The sequence below is a fragment of the Eretmochelys imbricata genome, chromosome 1 (genome assembly GCF_965152235.1).
Source record: "Eretmochelys imbricata isolate rEreImb1 chromosome 1, rEreImb1.hap1, whole genome shotgun sequence".
Taxonomy (NCBI): Eukaryota; Metazoa; Chordata; order Testudines; family Cheloniidae; genus Eretmochelys; species Eretmochelys imbricata.
Window position 1 is genome coordinate 61,793,592 of NC_135572.1, and position 13,959 is coordinate 61,807,550.

The window sequence follows — 13,959 nt, forward strand, 5'->3', positions numbered from 1 at the left end:
GTCTCCAAGTGGCTGATAAAACTATGTGCTTGTGCCTGTTTTTCTTCCCAGCAGTGAGACTGGAAATAAAAGTCATTCAATGACTTAATTCTTCTCTTCACTCATCACCCTGAACACTTGTTCCACTAGACTGTTTGTTCCTGATAAACACTGCAAATTCTACTCAGTAGAGCCATATGCCTTCAACAAACACTATGCAGTTATTAAAAAACCACCAAGTTGAGAGAGTAGTACTGTGTAAAAGTGTGAAAAGAACTCCAAGTAGCACTCTATAGATTTCTATGATGGACAAATTATAGAAGCAGACTATCAATGCTGGTTTAGCCCTACAGTGAATCCCTAATATCCTCAAATAGCTTTGCTGAGGTTTAACTATACACAATCTAATCCACCAAACAGGTACAGAGTGCAGCATATTCTCTGTACAGATTTCCATAGGCTACCAGCATGATACACAATTTTATAAATACTGTAGCTCTACCCATATAAAAACCTAAAGCCCAGGGACTAGTGTCTACACTAGAAACACTACAGCAGCAGCTCTGCCACAACAGTGTAGACATGTACTACAGCAACGGAAAGCGTTCTTCCATCACTGTAGTAAAATCCACCTCTACGAGATGCCTTAATTCGGTTGACGGAAGAATTTTTCTGTCACCCCAGCAGCGTCTACACTGGAGCTTAATTACATCACGCAGGGTGTGACATTTTTCATAATCCTGAGCTATGAAGTTAAGTCAACCTAACTTGGTAGCATAGACCAGCCCTGAAACAAACTGCATATTCTTCCTTAGGATTTCTCCAATGGTTTATGAGTGCAAGTCCAAATCAGTTAATTATCTAGATATACTTGATTCCCCAAAGTCTGAGCCAATACTGCCGATTACTCATTGCATACTTTTAGGGCTGTAGGAAAGCCAAGGGCAAAATTTTATAATGGTAGTGAGTTCAGAAGCAAATTTTTGGTGAGCCAGCCTAAAAACAATGGGAAAATAAGTATATTTTAAGAGGAAACACATTAATTAGTTTTTCAAGGAAAGGAACAGCAGAAGCCAAAGAAAGCTTGAATTCTAGTTAACTGTAAGAAATCGTCTTTCCAAACCTTTGTATGGCAAACTGGCTACATTTTACAATTCACATTAATGAATAAAACAAGTATTTATATCAATGGATCTCAAAAGTGGCGAAGTTATAAGTTAAATGTTAGTTCAGCCCACTCAATATATAAGGTCTGAATACTCCAACTCTGTCCAGCCAGCTTTAATATTTCTTTACTCAATTACTTGATATGAACAGATTAGCATCCCCCAAATTATTTGTCAGTATAAGAACAAAAGATGACCTTATAACTGTGTATAATCTCTAGCATGCACTCCTGAAGATTAAACAAATTAAGAGAACAAATCTTAAGCACCTCATTTCTTCTCCAATTGAAGAAATGGGTACAGAGGATTGATGTACTAGCTTATTTTTCCTTTAAAAAATAAAAACAAGACACTTCTGATGAAGTGGATATAAAGATGGCGCAGTTACAAAATTAATGGAAATTACCTAAAGATGCCAGAGGACGTATGTCTACATTACTCAATGTGAAAGAACTGGCGATCTCTTGTCAAGAGAGACCCAGAACAGGAGTACCATGGAAGGGCTGTTTTAAATCTAGATTGAGGTCAGCTAGCACAACTGTTTCTGGAAGCTGACATAACGCTCATTCATAGTTTGTATACCTGGCACCAACTAGTGCTATCAGTCCCCAGTTTTCATAAGCATCGTATTTTACCAAAGTTACTTGATTTTTAAACTTAATAAAATAAAATTAAAGTACAACAAAAAAACGCATGGCAGGAATGTAGGCCCACATTAGATATGGATGAACCCTGGCTTTAAATTGAGTTGGGATTAATAGCGGGAATTGAGCAATAGACTCACGGCATGCAACCAAAGAAGTCATGAGAAAGAAGAGCTGTTGTGTTAAACTTGTAATGAGCCTTCAAAATAGCTAAAGTAACAGAAATAAATATGGTTAACTGGGTACCAGGTCCAGTAAATAATTGGATGTATAAGAAACTCCTTCATCTGGCCTTAGCTAGGGTCTAATAATTGGCAACGACACCACTTGTTTGTTAAAGGGTATAAAAAAGTAAACTCATAAAAGGGTTAATACTTGCTGCCCAAGTCAGAGCTGACCAATATGGATTTAAGGACCCCTGCGTTTTCCCCATTTGTAAGTATCTTAATCAAATACTTATAAGTGTTTTGTTACTGTTTGGCGGTAGTAAATTGCTTATTATTTAGGCGTGTTTAGCGCAACTGTGTAAATACCATACAGCCTTTGGGTTTAATAAAGGAATTTATGGTTAAATTGGTGCAATGGTAATACCCTACATAAATAACAGTAATTCCAATAAGCACATTTTTGGCTTAAGTGTATATCATCACACAACTTATTATAAGCATGTAACAAAAAATCCACACATGAGAATTCAATGGTCTGGGCTTAGCGAGAGGCACAAATCAGGGTTGTTTATGAATGCTCACATAATTCACCCATTTGTTGCCTCTTAAACTAAGTTTGTATAAACTCACTGGGGCAGGGGATATCTTCCTATAAATCTACACAGTGCCTCTGACAACTGGGTTCTCACCTGCAGGCTCTAACATAATACATATCCGTATACAAGCCTATCACATATTTTTTATGTTATTTCTTCACTAAGCAGTGTTAGTCAGACAGACATGCTGTTAGGTCCCACTGAAGTCAACAGAAGCATGATCAGGGCTTGTATCATTAAAATCCTTTTGAACACAGACAAACCTTAAAACAGACGAAAATTACTACTGTGAAGGGTACATCTACACTGCAGATCGGGGTGTGATTTGCAACTCTCGTAGACATACCAGTGCTGGCTTTAATCTAGCTAGCTTGCTAAAAATAGTAGCAAGGAAGAGGTAATGTGGACTTCTGCTTGGGCTGCTCAAGCCCACCTAACCCCGTAGGTACATATTCACTTGAGCCACCCATGCCACTGCACTTTCACTGCTATTTTTTATAAGCTAGCTAAATTAAAGCTAGTGTGAGTAGTCTATACAAATTGCAAATCAGATCCCTGGTCCCAGTGTAGACATATTCCACAACTGCAGCAATGCCCAAAAAGTCACAGTTGTGAAAAAGGCTAATATGATTCTGGATTAATGGGAGTGTCAAATGTAAGATATGGGAGGCGACTGTCCCATTCAATCTGGCACTGGTGAGGCCTCAGCTGGAGTACTGTATCTAGTTTTGGGTGCCAAATCATAACATGTGGACAAACTGGGGAGAGTTAAAAAGAGAACAACAAAAATATAAAAGGTTTAGAAAATCTGACCTATAGGGAAAGATTTAAAAAAAAAACAAAAACCACAACTGAGCATGTTTAGTCTTGAGAAAAGAATAACATCTTGATGAGGGGTCCTGATGACAGTCTTCAAATACTTTCGGGGTTGTTATAAAGAGGACAGTGATCAAATGTTCTCCATGTCCAGTGAAGACTGGACAACTAATGGGCTTAATCTGCAGCAAGGGAGATTTAGGTTAGATATTAGGAAATGCTTTCTAACTATAAGGGTAGTTAACCACTGAACTAGACTGCTAAGGGAGTGGAATCTCCATTACTGGACATTTTAAAGAAAAGGTTGGACAAGGTCCTGCCTCAGCACAAGGGACTGGATATGATGACTTCTTGAGGTCCCTTTCAGTCCTACAATCCTATGATTCTATGAAATACACTAGCTACTTTCCAAACACAGAGGAAATAGAGTTCCCTGCTCCAAAGAGCATCCACCACTCTAAGAAGACAATGAAAGGAAGTGTGTGGAGGGGGGAAACAATACCCAAGCAAACTAATCTGGCTGATGACAGGTACCTCTTGCTACTTACATTTGTTTTCAAATTAAACAAGGCAATAAACTCCTTACCCCTTACCCTCTTTTCCTCCCTCCACAATTCAATCCACATCATTTGTCATGGTAATTTCTAGATTCAGCTCCAGTGTCTGTAGGCCACTCTCTTCAAATAAATTAGCAGTTCATACATAAGATAAATAATGAAATAGGCATTGTGGGAAAAGTAGGTCTTCAGGAAGGATTTAAATGAGACATTAGTGACTTTACAAACCAACCCAGAAAACTGCATTGCATGCATAGAGAGTGCCATGGAAGAAGCACAGACTGTTGTTGGGTAAATGGACAAATTGTGTATCAACACATCACAGGGGGGTGGGGAGGTGGGTTCATGTCATGAGAGATGGGTCAAGGCTATTTAGGGCTTTGAAGGCTATTGCAAGAAGCTTGAGCTTGATGTGGTATAGAAGACAGAGGGATTCCCATATAGATTCTGACCACATCACCTGACGAGCATCAAAGATGATCCTATTGGTGGTTGCATATATAGACCGAAGTGGAATGATGTGTCACAGTGCTTCTTTCAGTGAACTACTCATATGAGTAGAGTTACACAGGCTAAGACTTTACAGAATCAGGATGTAACTAAGTTTCACATAAATGATTTTCATGGATTCAGTTCATACAGCATACACAGATGAATACACAATCAAAAGACGCTAGCTTGGGTTGTAGAAAAAAAAATGTAATTTTAAAGTTAGCCATACATGAATACACAATGCAGCCAGCTTTACTCAGAATATTGCTAGAGTGTGTTTTAAGAAAAGTCACACAAGATATTCTTTGCATCATACACAAAGAATTTTCAAAGGCTTGTAATTTGGTTAAATCAAAACTAACTTTTCCAGCAGAACACCCATAGGTGCACTGTCAATGGTAGCTATTTCCATGCCAAATTTCAGTTTAATATCCCACGCCATTTTGATACTACAATTGTACAAGAGAGGGTTGCAAGGGTTCTCTTTTACTTTTCCAGTAACAAGGATTTCCTCCCCCCCACTTATAAGCAAAAATAGTTGAATCTTATTTTGGGATGTTTAAACAAATATTCATCTTAAAGTACAGACCAAACTTGAAAAATTACAGCAAGTTGTAAGAGTCTGAAAAACAGGGGGTCAGAACATTAACCATTTCACAACTTTAACTATACTGGTTGCTGCTGCTCTTAGTTTATTAATCAACTTGGCTCTTAAAATTGACGTTGAGGACTTCCCACTGCCCCTAAACAAAAAGGCATAGGGATATAGATTCCTTATCTTGTTTGCAGAACTTTTTTCCCTTAAAGAACAAGTATGAAATGGAATAACTTTTTCATACTCAGAAACAATGCATGGTAGAGCAATTATGATGTAAGTACTTAGGGGTGATCACATCAGAAAAAAAATATCAGTGTTGACAACTGAATGAAACAAAAAAATTCACCTACTGAATAAATGAATTTAGTTTCCAATTTACAGAAAACTAAACCATTCTACCAACCTTTCTGTATACATTGTAAATCAGTTTTCTGCGTACCATGCTGTCTTTGCTAACCGAAGCACAATTCCTCTAGCAATTGATTTTGGGTTTATCGAATTACATTTTCCATTATGTTGACTTAGCATACTAATCACCGAATGGATATTAAAGGAACCCACCCAGTCTGCTGCTAACTATACACTTTATACTAACTTAGACTGTAAAACTTAGAATATTTAGCAATTCAGTGGACTTCCCTTCTTTCAAAAGGGCATAACCCATTCTGAGAGATCAGAATTGTGTATTTATGGCAAGCAGTGCTTCATAAGAAGTAAAGCTGATGATCATTTATTTTATCGTGAAAGACTCCTCAGATTTAGCTAAAACATTAATGCCAAGTTCTGGTCTGGCTTACACTTCAAGATTGCACAAGACGTAAATCAGGGGAGAAAGTGGCTCAAAAAGCCTTTCTACACATTCTTCTCCATTAAAAATGAGAATCAGTATTATCCCCAGGTATTTTTTTCTTACCCCACCTTATTGTCTAATCTATCTGACGGTCTCTAGGATACACCTAGTCAGATAGCAGATGGAAAGTGTAATAGGAATCACTCTCATATAATTACCCATTCTAATGCGGAAATTTAAATTTTTCCATTTCATTGCCTTATGATAGACACAATGCAATCATAAATGTGTGCCTTACAGGGACATGTTGTATCACCATCAGTTCATAGCAATAAGTAGGTCTGTCCCTTACCCTTTTTTAAAAAACAAAACAGTATCTCAGAGACTTGTGAACGATCCCATATTTTTATGATGTCAAATCTGAAGCCTAATTATTACACTTCAAATGTCACTGTTAACTATTCCATTGTTGAGCATTCATATTCAGGGAATGTGTTTATCCACTCTAAGATATAGTGACAGATATTTGGGCAAGATGCAACAGGGACAGCTGGTTCCTGGCCAGCCTTGCGGGAGTCGAAAACGAAGAATTCAAACCATCCAAAAATCTAGCGTATCCAAATGTACTCCTCTGACCCTGCCCAAAAAGGGGAGGGAAAGCATCATAAACTTTATTTGCCTGATGGGGACTCCCAAACATTCCAAGATGCCTTAGCATCTTATACTAAGCTTTCAAGGCATCCAATCTCTCTTTTCCCCCGCCTTATTTTCTATGATGCTGCCATACATTTACAGTACATAAATCTGCAGCACACAAAGTTTGGGGACTACATAACATTAATTTAGTATCAGAACAGCCAACCAGCAAAGGGAAAATATACTGACTATTCCACAAGAGGAAGGAGAGCAGTGAAAGGGAGGGCATATCATAATTTTGATGTTTCCATCATATAATTTAGGCCTAACATGCTCATAGAATGTGGTATCCTGAAAATGTCCCACACTTACCATGTATTGCTACTCTAATATCAGTGACCTACACATAATGTAGGTCAAGGAATTTGAATCCAATGGACAAAAATACAGTTATTTTTCCTGCATGCCAAATACCACACTACTATTACACTTTCTGACAAAGTAAACAACTGGAAAGTTCGATGAATAACCGTTAATATTCACTGGTCAACAAGACACTATATCAAGACTGATAGAAAAAAATGAACATAATTCAAAATTGATTTTCATCACACTGTAGCTAGATTCCTGACAAATCTATCCTTTCCTCCAAAAGAAGTGTTGAACAAAGCAGCAGTTTTCTGCTGGGTCATCCTATCAGAAGCACAAGTTGTGATGAAACCCAAAGGTTTTGTACTGTACTCCATTCTTCCTCTCTGAGCTGTTCAGCAGGCTGGTATTGGAATGTACAATACAATCCTTTCTGGAGACATTTCAGGCTCTTACTCAATTAAAAGAAGAAAAATAGTCAACTAGAATGAAGTGTTATGTGCATGCATGTGACCATAAAACAAAGCTGAAAGGTCTTTATTTTAGATCCGTCAGTTTGATGGTGTCCTTTTAACCAACTATCATGCTGAGATTATGAATCTACGCAAACATGCATGACAGGAATTATATTAACAAATAATTTTCATTCTAACTTACCTGCTGAGCTTTCTGTAAACACTGTTAACGTCTGTCCTCCCACACTTTGCAAAAGAAATGGATGTTCTCTGGGTGCACTGACTGAAGCAGGTTTTCCTCCAATATCACTGATACTTGCAAGATCTTCATTCAAAGTAAATGATACCTAACACCCACAATGAACATAATATTAGTACATAGACCTTTTAACTACATAGATTTTAGAGCTTAGGAAACAGGAAACGAAAGAAAAATGAAATAGTACAATACAATTTTGAATTGTTCAAATATACATCGGGGATCTAATTTTTAATATACTAATCTTCTGAAATATTTTATTCAACATTTTCACATAGGATTATTTATACAATTTACTCAACAGATTTTTATTATCTCCTCTTGGTGAGGCCTCATCTGGAGTACTGTGTCCAGTTTTGGGCCCCACACTACAAGAAGGATGTGGATAAATTGGAGAGAGTCCAGCGAAGGGCAACAAAAATGATTAGGGGTCTAGAACACATGACTTATGAGGAGAGGCTGAGGGAGCTGGGATTGTTTAGCCTGCAGAAGAGAAGAATGAGGGGGGATTTGATAGCTGCTTTCAACTACCTGAAAGGGGGTTCCAAAGAGGATGGCTCTAGACTGTTCTCAATGGTAGCAGATGACAGAACGAGGAGTAATGGTCTCAAGTTGCAGTGGGGGAGGTTTAGATTGGATATTAGGGAAAACTTTTTCACTAAGAGGGTGGTGAAACACTGGAATGCGTTACCTAGGGAGGTGGTAGAATCTCCTTCCTTAGAGGTTTTTAAGGTCAGGCTTGACAAAGCCCTGGCTGGGATGATTTAACTGGGAGTTGGTCCCGCTTCGAGCAGGGAGTTGGACTAGATGGCCTTCAGGGGTCCCTTCCAACCCTGATATTCTATGATTCTTGATGTCAGAGAACAATTAATTGCATTTCATTATTTTTAAAAATGTTTGAGAACCTAAGATAGTTATACCTTTCAATGTAGATATTTTAAACATTTCACACAGCTACCTTCACTTTTGAGAAAGTGTCAGCAGCATATATTACAGCCAGCTATGAGCCTGAACAAATCCCAAAGACAACTGGAGTCTCTCCACGTATTCCAATGAGAGTTAAATCAGACTTTAAGATGGTATATTCAGCTTTTCCCCACTGCTGAATTTTTGTTAAGTCTCTTCCAATTCAATGTGTTGGTTGGCTCTGGGGTTTACTGAATCATGCTGCTACCTTCCCATCTAACATGAAAGGTAAAATACCTGGTAAAGCTATTATTCATTCAATTGCTAATAAAAGAAATTAATCAACTGCCTTTGCAGATGAAAAGACCCTCAAATTCCCTAATACTTTATATTTAACAAAACTAATGAATTAATACCAAATATGATATGGTATATTTCTGAACTCTTACTCCTTTGTTTCCAACTTTTTCTGCTTAATATTAATACCTAGCTCTTATATAGCACTTCTCATCAGTAGATCTCAAAGCGCTTTACAAAGGATATTAGCATCATTATCCTCATTTTACAGATGGGGAAACTGAGGCATTAAGCGATACGTGGCTTGCCCAAGGTCACACGGTAGGCCAGTGACAGAGCCAGTCCCCCAGATCTCCCAACTCCCAGTCCAGTGCTCTATTACAAGTACTATAAGAGAAATGTACACTACTTTAAGCAACACTAAAGTTCAAAATATAACACATTGATAGCCTTTGGATTTGGTAATTACTTACTTCTGTTCTTCCTTGATTTCTGTAAAAGAAAATATATAATATTTTAGTTTCCATAATCTAATTTCACAGGTTTGGCTCCTCTGATAACAGCAGCAACCTCAAATTCTAGCTTTGTTACTGTCTTCACTCCTGAGCTACCCAAGGACAAATGGGAAAATCAGCAGGAGCAAATAGAAGCAACACAATAGCATATAAATAAATTGATGGAGATTCTTTATTTAGATGGGCCTATTGCCGATGTCTATGAAATCAGAAATGGGGTTCTAAAATATATCCACACACACCAGTATAATATTTTGTATTCATATTGTTTAGAATATACAATGATAATCACTAGGCAGCTATATTTCAAGCTTATTAATTTCATAGAAATAAACCCAACTTGTACTTTCAATAAATATTATGCAATATAAGTAGTACTTCACTGCAATACACTACTGTACACTAAACATAACTTTTTCTACTTCTGTAATAATTCTAAGAAATCCTACCAAAAAAAAGTATGGTGAACTACTTACTTGGCAATCCTCAGCTTCCCTACTTCACCCCTTCCTGAAGCTTTAGTCCATTGTTGTGACAAGTACTTGGGGACCTAAAAAAAAAAAAGAAAGAAAGAAAGAAAAAGAAATTCAGGTAACTATGCAACAGATAGTTATATCCAAGATTTTATTATTGTTTTTTTTTTAATTTAAAAAAATAACATCTTTTTTGTATTGCTTTCTTTACAACAATCAAAATATTAATCTCCAGTGTATTTCTTTGCTAGGGAAGGCAAACAGAAGAAGTCAGCACCAAAAACTGATCATATTTAAACTTTCCAAAACCTACCAAGCATAGCCTAAGATGTATGACTTAAATGAAACTAAAAGAGGTGATTACATATTGCAGCCTTAACACTTAACAGGACATCTGACTGACTTGTGGAACAAAAAAGGAAGTCACGTTTTACTAACCCCAAAGCCATACACTAAAAAAGCGTTGATGTACAATGTTCTTTTTATGCTCTTCTTTTGACACTCACAATGCATCAGAAACTCCAGAAAATCCACTTTTATTTTTAGTTTTGTAGCAATCACTTTCTAGGGTTTTACTAGTACAGTAAAGTCATTCCATATTTGCATTTATAGCCACTGTTGAAAGTATATACAACTAAAGGACTGCCTACTTTGTTGCTTATGTAGGAAGAGCTGCACACCCAATGAGAGAGAGAAGCACCCAACACAATGGGATCCTGATCCATGACTATGGCTCGTAGGTGCTATGGAATACAAATATTAAATAATAATATTAAGCCACAACCTGTGATGTATAGGCAGTATCAGGGGGCATCAGTAAGATTTATCTGCCTGCAGCACCAATCAGGCACTTGGTGAGCCTGATTTTCCCTCACTTATACCGGCAGAAATCAAGCTTTTCCAGATTTACATTTTCACCAACCTCAACAGGGTTCTGCCTATTGCTGTTCAGAACATTCTCTGAAATTTTGGAATTGATACAACATGTTCAAAAGTTGTCACGTTACACACAGAACAAAAAAAAGATGCCATTAAGTGTAGGGCCTCACTTCACTCAGCTAAATCTGTAGTTGTATAGTGGATGGGATTATGCAATCTACAGGAAGACAGGAAATGTTTTACACAATACAACACCCACTATGGCGGATTTCTTTTAATTTTAGCAAGAACAATTAGGAGGATCAGTTTTCAAAAATCCTTTAACAATCCCGAATATAGTGTATGGAAACATTGCAATTTGTTTCTATAAACAAAAACAGAATTCAAATAATTTTAACTTGGATTTTGGAAAAGGGATTCCCCAGTTAAGGTCTGACCCGAGGCCACGAATGAACTCACAGCATCTGAACAAAACATATATAAAATACTTAAGATTCTAGAGACATGGTCTTTATTCTTGGCTGTGTAGGTAGGAATAATACTTCTCCCTCACCATGACCATGTGGGAAAAGAGATGACATAAAGCAATACCATTTCAAAATAAAATACTCCCTAATTAGCACAACCTACTTTTCTATATTTTGCACTCTAAAACCTCACAGCCTTAGTTGTACTTACTTTTATTGCATATATTCCTAAAGCACCCACCACTGTAATATCTGGGCTATTATTACCTATTAAGTTGTCTCTCTCTGGGATACTTTCTATATTAGCTCCACACATTCTAAAGGGAAACCAGGTTAGCCAGAACTGTTTTTCCAGCAAGTCTTTTCCCCAGAAATTAATTAACAATTTCAACATTGTTATGCCTGCTCTTCATTAGCCAGGGAAATTGTGTTGTGAACTGTTGTGGTAAAGCAGCACTACACAAAACATTCTATTGTTTAAAGAGAAGTCTTTTTTTTTTTTTAATTAAATCCACCAAATGATCATATTATTGTAGCAAAACTGATTAAGTCCCATCTATGTTGTGATTCTTAACATGTTGGGGGACCTACTTACAAAAGTTTGCCCTGGTTTAAAATTCCAGTTCAGACCTGAAGCAGGTCTGCTATCTCTCCTTCGGGTCTGAATTGGATTTTAAACCAGGACAGTAGGGGAAAACCATGCATAACCCTTTTACACTAGCAAACTTTATAGCTGTAATTCACAAGTGTTGCGGCAATGGTGTCCCTAACCTCTTTGTCAGACGGTGGAGATGATGGCAGGAGTGAGATCACTTGATCGTTACCAGTTATATCCACTCCCTCTGGGGCACCTGGCATTAGCCACTGTCGGTGGACAGAATCCTGGGCTGGATGGACCTTTGATCTGACCCAGTATGGCCATTCTTATGTTCTTATGTTAATGGTAAAAAATTTAACTTGGGCAGAATTTACATGTTTTTACCATTGTATCATCTAGCCTGTGATTACACAGTGGTAAAAATGCCCAACTAATTGTAGGTTTCAGAGTAGCAGCTGTTAATCTGTATCCGCAAAAAGAAAAGGAGTACTTGTGGCACCTTAGAGACTAACAAATTTATTTGAACATAAGCTTTTGTGAGCTACAGCTCACTTTATCGGATGCATACAGTGGAAAAAACAGTAGGGAGATTTTATATACACAGAGAGCATGAAACAATGGGTGTTACCATACACACTGTAACAAGAGTGATCAAGTAAGGTGAGCTATTACCAGCAGGAGAGAAAAAAAACCTTTTGTAGTGATAGTCAAGATGGGCCATTTCCAGCAGTTGACAAGAACTTGTGAGGAACTGGGGGGACGGGGTGGGGGGTTTACTTTGTGTAATGACACATCCACTCCCAGTCTTTATTCAAGCCTAATGTAATCGTACAGACCTAAAAGTCGCAATAGAACAACTTCAAAAACAGGCTCCAGTGAGAGACTGCTGAATTGGAATTAATTTGCAAACTGGACACCATTAAATTAGGCTTGAATAAAGACTGGGAGTGGATGTGTCATTACACAAAGTAAAACTATTTCCCCAGATTTATTTCCCCACCCCCCCACTCCCTGTTCCTCACACGTTCTTGTCAACTGCTGGAAACGGCCCGCCTTGATCATCGCTACAAAAGGTTTTTTTTTTTTTCTCTCCTGCTGGTAATAGCTCACCTTAGCTGATCACTCTCGTTACAGTGTGTATGGTAACACACAGCCACTGAAGGGGCTGGAGTCTCGCAGCTCTCTGGGCACGGTACTGGCAGAGCAGAGAGCAGCCGTGGGACCTGCCCGCCGAGGTCTCCGCAGCTCCAGGGAAACCAGACGAGCCCCTGCTTTCCTGCGGAGACCGTAGAGGCCGCCAAGGCGAGTGGGAAAGTCACTCCGCCCACCCCCCCAAAAGCAAGAGAACCAGGGAACTGCTGCCACCCCCCTCCCCCGCCCTTCATCCCGCTTCCTCGGGCCCCCCAGATGAATCTCTCCCCCGCTCCGCCCCGGCCCACGAGGATCCCCGCCCCCACATACCTTCCCCTCGCCGCCCCCACGGGGAACCCCGCCCCCGCCGCAGGGATTCCCGCCCCGGCGTAGTCTCGAGGCGAGCCCGGGTCTTGGCCCCGGGGAGGGAAGGAGCCGCCCCAGCCCATGGCGGGGCCTCCCTCGCGGGGGGACAGGATGAGTCGCTAGCCGGGCCCGGGCGGCCTCTCACCTTCACCAGCCACATGCCCGTGTTCTGCTTGGCCCCGGTCAGGTCCAGCTCCCCCCGCTCACTCATGGCTGCCCGGGCCCGGGCGGGGGACGCGGGCGGGGACGCAGGGACACGCCGAACGAGCTCGAGGCGCCCGCACCCACCACGGCGATTGCATCCACCCGGACAACAATCAGCAGCTCACCCGTCTACGGCGGCCCCAGGCTGCCAAACTTCCGCGGTAAAGCGGAGCGAGGAGAGCGTTCCTCGCCTCCCCCGGGAAAGGGCGAAGAGGGAAGCGCGTGGACTCCCGCGCTCCGGGACCTGGTCCCTCGCGCTTCCTCTGGCAGGCGTAGGGGCGGGGCAGTAACAAGGGCTGAGCCAGGGGCACTGTGGTGACTGACACCGCGCGGCGGCGGCCGCCTGGGTGTTTCCCTCGCTGCGGGCTGCACCTGGAGCGGGGAGGCCCGGCGTGCTGCAGTAAGCCCTAGCGCCGGGTTTGACGCCACCCAAGCTGCCCGGGTAGGGAGGAGGTGAAAAGCAGGCACTGGCCTTGCCCCTGGCGGATTGAGTGAGAGGCCCCTGGACGAGTTGGGCTATAGACGGTGCTTAATTTGTAATGAAAGGGGTGCCAGGGCTGAAGCAATGGTTTACTTTCATAACTGATGTGGCCACCCAG

General features: G+C 40.2%; 1 protein-coding gene across 2 annotated transcripts in view; it reads right to left on the reverse strand.

Annotated features, from left to right (window-relative positions):
* The window catches only part of GTF2F2 (general transcription factor IIF subunit 2), a 127,392-nt gene extending 113,915 nt beyond the window's left edge, over positions 1–13,477 (reverse strand). For both annotated transcript variants that reach the window (XM_077811702.1, XM_077811694.1), the window contains exons 1-4: positions 13,302–13,477; positions 9,719–9,792; positions 9,201–9,219; positions 7,468–7,612 (exon numbers count right to left, since the gene is read on the reverse strand). In XM_077811702.1, coding sequence (XP_077667828.1) covers positions 7,468–7,612; positions 9,201–9,219; positions 9,719–9,792; positions 13,302–13,367 — 304 coding nt within the window. In that variant the 5' untranslated portion in view covers positions 13,368–13,477. The remainder of the gene's footprint in view (positions 1–7,467; positions 7,613–9,200; positions 9,220–9,718; positions 9,793–13,301) is intronic.
* Between the last annotated feature and the right edge of the window lie 482 nt (positions 13,478–13,959).